At 41.6% G+C, this 6273-nt stretch overlaps 1 protein-coding gene across 1 annotated transcript in view; it reads left to right on the forward strand.

The window, feature by feature from the left end:
• Positions 1-6273, forward strand: part of myo7aa (myosin VIIAa) — a gene marked incomplete at its 5' end in the record, with an annotated part of 37183 nt that overhangs the window by 26640 nt on the left and 4270 nt on the right. The window contains 13 exons of the mRNA XM_079246941.1: positions 224-350; positions 478-597; positions 1161-1334; positions 1821-2048; positions 2205-2372; positions 2946-3063; positions 3477-3603; positions 3860-4029; positions 4380-4570; positions 4887-5011; positions 5264-5441; positions 5712-5854; positions 6111-6266. Coding sequence (XP_079103067.1) covers positions 224-350; positions 478-597; positions 1161-1334; positions 1821-2048; positions 2205-2372; positions 2946-3063; positions 3477-3603; positions 3860-4029; positions 4380-4570; positions 4887-5011; positions 5264-5441; positions 5712-5854; positions 6111-6266 — 2025 coding nt within the window. The remainder of the gene's footprint in view (positions 1-223; positions 351-477; positions 598-1160; positions 1335-1820; positions 2049-2204; positions 2373-2945; positions 3064-3476; positions 3604-3859; positions 4030-4379; positions 4571-4886; positions 5012-5263; positions 5442-5711; positions 5855-6110; positions 6267-6273) is intronic.

The raw sequence follows: 6273 nt of genomic DNA on the forward strand, positions 1-6273 counted from the left end.
GTGCTGTGTGATGATATAATAAAGGATGTTGTGTGTTTGGAGTTTAACCGCTTCAGATTTCTCTCCTGGTGAGAGACGACGACGCTGTGCCATTAGCCTTTATGCTGCTTTTCATTGTTTACCTGTCAAGGAGTTGCTACTGCCTGTGTTAATGGTGTGTGTGTGTGTGTGTGTGTGTGTGTGTGTGTGTGTGTGTGTGTGTGTGTGTGTGTGTGTGTGTTAGGGATGAGATCTACTGTCAGATCTGTAAGCAGCTGAGTCAGAACCCATCCAAGAGTTCTCACGCTCGCGGCTGGATCCTCATCTCTTTGTGTGTCGGCTGCTTCGCACCATCAGACAAATTTGTCAAGGTCAGAAGTTTGTTTGACTCCTGAACCAATTGTCAATATTTATTAATATTGATTCTACTCAGCCTCCACAGTATCTCAACAGAAACACAACAGAAATGCCACCTGTTGTGTCTTCTTTGTCCTGTAGTACCTGAGGAACTTTATCAACAGCGGACCACCGGGCTACGCTCCGTACTGTGAAGAGAGGCTCAGACGAACGTTTGTCAATGGGACCAGAACACAACCTCCATCCTGGCTGGAGCTGCAGGTGCAAACACACACCGGTCTGTGTCCAAAGTCAATCCTCAAGGACCACAGTCCTCTCAGGTTGTCTCTGCTCCAACACACCTGACTCAACATGAAGTGAGTCCAGCAGCCTACAAAGTTCTGCACAATGGCTCGTTATTTAGAGTCAGGTGTGTTGGATCATCTATTAAAAACCTGCAGGATTGTGGCCCTCGAGGACCAGAGCTGGACTCCCCTGCTGGTCTGGTTGATTTAACAAAAGTGAGAACTGACATCCGTCAGTCAAAGGGTTTTCATAGGAAATTTGTGCTCAGTAAACATTTACATTTTATGACATGAACACTCAAATGGAATTTATTAAAAATTTTCTTGTGAAAACATTATAATTTACAATTGACTCTTAGTTTACATCTGTGTTTCTTATTATTGCAAATAATTGCAGAATTTTAAGTGAGATTTTAGACGAGTGGAAATTTTATAGCTTTTGTTTTGTTGGCATTTTATCTGCTGGACATCCTAAAACATATTGCAGCACTAAAAGAGAAACAGACATTCAGCTGACTCACACCTCACATCCACATCCAGGCCACCAAGTCGAAGAAGCCCATCATGCTGCCGGTGACGTTCATGGATGGCACGACCAAAACACTGCTGACCGACTCGGCCACCACAGCCAAGGAACTCTGCAACGCTCTGACTGACAAGATCAACCTGCGGGACCGCTTCGGCTTCTCTCTGTACATTGCACTGTTTGACAAGGTAGGCACACACACACACACACACACACACACAGGTCTTCTCCTATTTTTTATTTCTTTTGGTGTCTCCACTGTTTTTGTATTGGTTCTTTATTTGTGCAAAGTAAATAAACATTTTGATGGGGAAAATCTACATGTGATACAATACAGACACATGTTTGATTGTGTCTGGTTGTGCCAGCAGGAAATGAGTATTACTTAGGTCCCCAGTCCTTCTCTTTATTTTGTAAATTAATCTTTATCCCATCTTCCAAAAGGGTTCATATTAATCCACAGGACTGAATATACTAATCTATTAGATCAGTAAATGAAACATAATCAGGTTATAAAACATAATACATGTGTCTGTGTTGCATAAGTACCCATATTTCCTTAACAGCTACTATAACTTAACATGCTTAGTTTGCAGTCTTTATGTGTCGCATGCAGAAATGCCGCTAAACTGTTATACAAGAGAGAAAAGTGTTGCGGTCTTCTGCACCTGCAGGTCTCCTCTTTAGGCAGCGGGAACGATCACGTGATGGACGCTGTGTCACAGTGTGAGCAGTATGCAAAGGAGCAGGGAGCTCAGGAGAGGAACGCCCCCTGGAGGCTGTTCTTCAGGAAGGAGATTTTTACACCATGGCACACCCCCACCGATGACCAGGTTGCCACCAACCTCATCTACCAACAAATAGTCAGAGGCGTCAAGTTTGGAGAATACCGCTGTGACAGGGTGACCGTGTTTTTTACTTGGAGTTTTATTTTAGATTTGAGGAAGCCCATTTGAAGGCTTTGTGGAAACTTTTTTTTAATTCTGAAATAATTTTTTTCTCTTGTTTTAACCCAAATCTAAACAGACTCATGTGAATCTGTGTCTTTATGTCTCCAGGATGATCTGGCAGAGCTTGCCTCACAGCAGTATTACGTTGACTATGGTTCAGAGATCCTTCTGGAGCGCCTGCTGAGCCTCATCCCTTCCTACATCCCAGACAGAGAGATCAGCACTTCCAAAACTGTGGAGAAATGGGCTCATTTCATCATGGCTGCACATAAAAAGGTTCTCAGCATTGTGGCAAAGTCTGTCTGAGTTTTTCCAGAGGCAAAGCTGATGTTTTGTAGCCGGGCTTGTAGGGGTGGCAGAAACTCTGATCCCATTAATATAAGAAAGGATTCAGTGGATTGCAAAGATGTACATGTTCCGTATGCTTCTGTTCCGATTTGATTTGATTCTGATTTTTTGGGTGCCGGTTCGATTTAAATTGCGATTCTCACAATTCTTTGATATTGCTGATTTTTGTAGACTAAAAACCCCCAAAAAATGTACAAAATTTGTTTTTCTGCTGCTATAATGCCCAATAAGGCAAGTAAAAAGATCAATAAAAAAAAATAAAAATGACAAAAATTTTTACAGGGGATTGTTTAAATCAATTTTTTAACAAAAAATAAAATAAAATTGTGAAGCAAAAAAATCCAGATTTTTTATTTTTTTGTATTTGATTTCCCACCCCTAGTGTTTTCATTCAGTCACATTGTTGGTGTACAGGGAAAGACCTTGAGATTTGCGTCATTGTCCTGAAGGGGAAAGTGCAGCAAAGCAAAGCAATTACTTCTCTCTTCAATGTCTGCTCAGGGCATCTACACCCAGAAGAGGTTTGACCCTCAGAAGGTGAAGGAGGAAGTGGTCGACTTTGCCCGCCACAAGTGGCCTCTTCTCTTCTCTCGATTCTATGAAGCATTCAAGTTCTCAGGTGAGAATCTTTTACATCTAACCAGGTTGTTTCAGAGATCCATCCATCCATCGTCTTAACCGCTTAGTCCAGTTCAGGGTTGTGGGAGAACTGGACAGATACTGACTGGTACAGGTCTGGACAGGTCTCCAGTCCATCGCAGGCTTGCTTTAGAGTTTATATCCTTCAATACTCACAACTGTTTCACAACACAAACAGACACAAACTAGGTTCTGTGTGGGGAAGAGACAATTCAATCGAATTCAAGCAAGAGAGGAAAAAGGACAATTACAGATAAGTGACCAAACATAAAACGGATATTAACTGTGAAGGTCACACAATGATCCTGTTTAGGACATTTTAAATGTCCATTCCTCCAGTCCATCATCACCGGGTGCTTTCACCAGTAACTTTGACATCCTATTTCCCCTCAGGTCCCAGTCTGCCTAAAAATGACCTGATTGTTGCCGTCAACTGGACCGGGGTCTACTTTGTTGATGAGCAGGAGCAGGTCCTCTTAGAGCTCTCCTTCCCTGAAATCACTGCAGTTTCCAGCAGCCGGTGAGAAATATTATTTACTTTTTTAACTGCTTATGTTGCAGCATTTGGTTTCTCTAAACTCCAATGTCATAAAGCCTTTCAACTCTAAACAGTAATATTAAGTCAGTCCTCTCCAAGCTGATTTAACATCAAAGCGGGATCAGAGAGCACTTTTAATTCTACAGATTATGATTTATAATGACTTTAATGGGTTTTCTGAACTCATTAAGTCATCCTGAGGCAATCACACAGTCACAAAATCTTGTTGTCCACTCAGAGGAGGAAAGTTCCAGAGTCAGAATTTCACTTTGGCAACTATCAAAGGAGAAGAGTACACCTTCACCTCTAACAACGCAGAGGACATCAGGGACCTGGTGGTCACCTTCCTCGAGGGTCTTAGGATGAGATCCAAGTTTGTGGTTGCTCTGCAGGACAACCCCAACCCTAGTAAGTCCTAACCAGATGACACCATGCAGCAGGGTTTGACATCCTGTTTCCACACCTTACATATGATGGAGAAGTTGCTTTTAATAAAACAATCCTGATTCCTGATAAATATTGCACTTTACTCAGTGTTAAAAAATGTGCAATTAAGATTAAGATACATCTGATCAGAAAATTCTGATGCTGTCATCCTCTCATGTTGCACATGTTTTTGTAGTTTGTTAACAAGGTTTTACAAAATGTCAACTTAAGAACAGGTTCCATTCAGCACCTTGACAGAATGTTTTACACAGAACATGCCGACAGATGACTCACATTCCCCACGTGAAAGCTACGTTGTCCTCTTCTCACAGCTGGAGAGGAGTTGACGTTCCTGAGTTTTCTGAAGGGAGACCTGATCGTGTTGGACCAGGACACCGGCGAGCAGGTCCTCAACTCGGGTTGGGCACATGGAATTAATGAACGGACCAATCAGCGAGGAGATTTCCCAGCTGACTGTGTCTACGTCCTGCCTGCCATGACCAGACCTCCGCAAGACATTGTGGTGAGAGACAAAAAGCACAAACTAACCAAACTAAAACTCAAGAAATATCAAGCTGAAATAATATGAACAACACAGCTCCCATTCCAGCTGAGTGCTTCTGTTCACAACTAAAATAATTCTTTTATCACAGTTTTATTACAGTTAAAATAAAATTATTATGGTGGAGAAAAAAACAGGGACACGATTCCTGATCACTGCATCAGCACTGAAGTTTACACACCACACTTTGACTTCTGGAATTTTTGTTTTTATAATAGTTTAACACAAAGTGGTGACTGAATTTCAATAAAATGTAGCTTCTTTTCCAACCAATCAGGCTCTGGTGACCATGACACCAGACCAGCGGCAGGAGTCGGTCCGGGTTTCACAGATCGTCCTGCCTGAGACGGACGACAGAGTGAAACCCTACACGCTGGAGGAGTTCTCTTATGACTACTTTAGGTACACAGAAGAATAAAACACACACGCACAACATACCTAATTATACATGCATGAATTCACATACAAAAAAGCAATGATGGAGTTTTTAATTTTCATCTCTCAGGGTAAAAATCATCACTTTACTTCCTTAATAACACATCACTTCTCCAGCACCTCAAGTCACTCAGTGTGTGTTTTCCTAATTATAAAAACAAAACATTTAGTTATTCCCCAAATTTTACCTGACGTGTTTGTGAAACAACCTGCTTTCAGGCCTCCTCCCAAACACACTCTGAGTAGAGTGATGGTCACTAAGAACCGTGGGAAAGACAAATTGTGGAGCTGCACCAGAGAGCCGCTCAAGCAGCCACTGCTGAAGAAGGTGGTGAACCACGAGGAGCTGGCTCAGGACGCCTGCATGTCCTTCATAGATATCCTTTTAAACCACAATGTAGGTTGATTCTAGATATGCTCATTCAGACAGAAGCAGGGGTAAAAAAAACAAGAATTTAAGATCACAACCAAGTCATTTTCATTTTCCATTTGATTTCTTTAGATTTAACAACTAAAACTGAGTACAATCACTTATTTATATAGTCATTAAAAATGTAAAATACTTTGTTAACGACACAGAACACACACACTCTGCCTCTCATAAATAAATAGTAAGAAACTAATCAAGCTGTTTTATTCCTTGACACTGATGCTACCTATGATGAAGTATATGGGAGACTACCCATCCAAACGGACACGCTCAGTCAACGAGCTCACAGACCAGATCTTCGAAGGAGCGCTGAAGGCTGAACCTCTAAAGGATGAGATTTACTGTCAGATCATCAAGCAGCTCACTGACAACCATGTCAAGTGTGTAAACTGCAACAATTATTCAAAGCTCACTAACAAAACCAGTTTGCATTTACAGCAGATTTATTTATTACTTTCTCTTTAAATTTTAGTGCATTTATTTTTACATTTTTTTCAACAGACGTAAAACACAGAATGACTTTTCTTCTCTAGTATTTGTGGCATTATGATGGATTTAATCATCCATCTCAGTAGACAAAATCTTCTTCAGCTTCTTATTTTCTGCAGAACCTGAATGAGTTTTATGCTGCTGCAGGTACAGTGAGGAGAAAGGCTGGGAGCTCCTGTGGTTATGTACTGGTCTGTTTCCTCCCAGTAATGTGTTGTTGCCACACATCCAGCGCTTCCTCCAATCCAAAAAACACCACCCCCTCTCTGGAGACTGCATTCAGAGGCTCCACAAAGCTCTACGGTAAAAC

The sequence above is a fragment of the Telmatherina bonti genome (assembly GCF_933228915.1).
Source record: "Telmatherina bonti genome assembly, chromosome: 9".
Taxonomy (NCBI): domain Eukaryota; kingdom Metazoa; phylum Chordata; class Actinopteri; order Atheriniformes; family Telmatherinidae; genus Telmatherina; species Telmatherina bonti.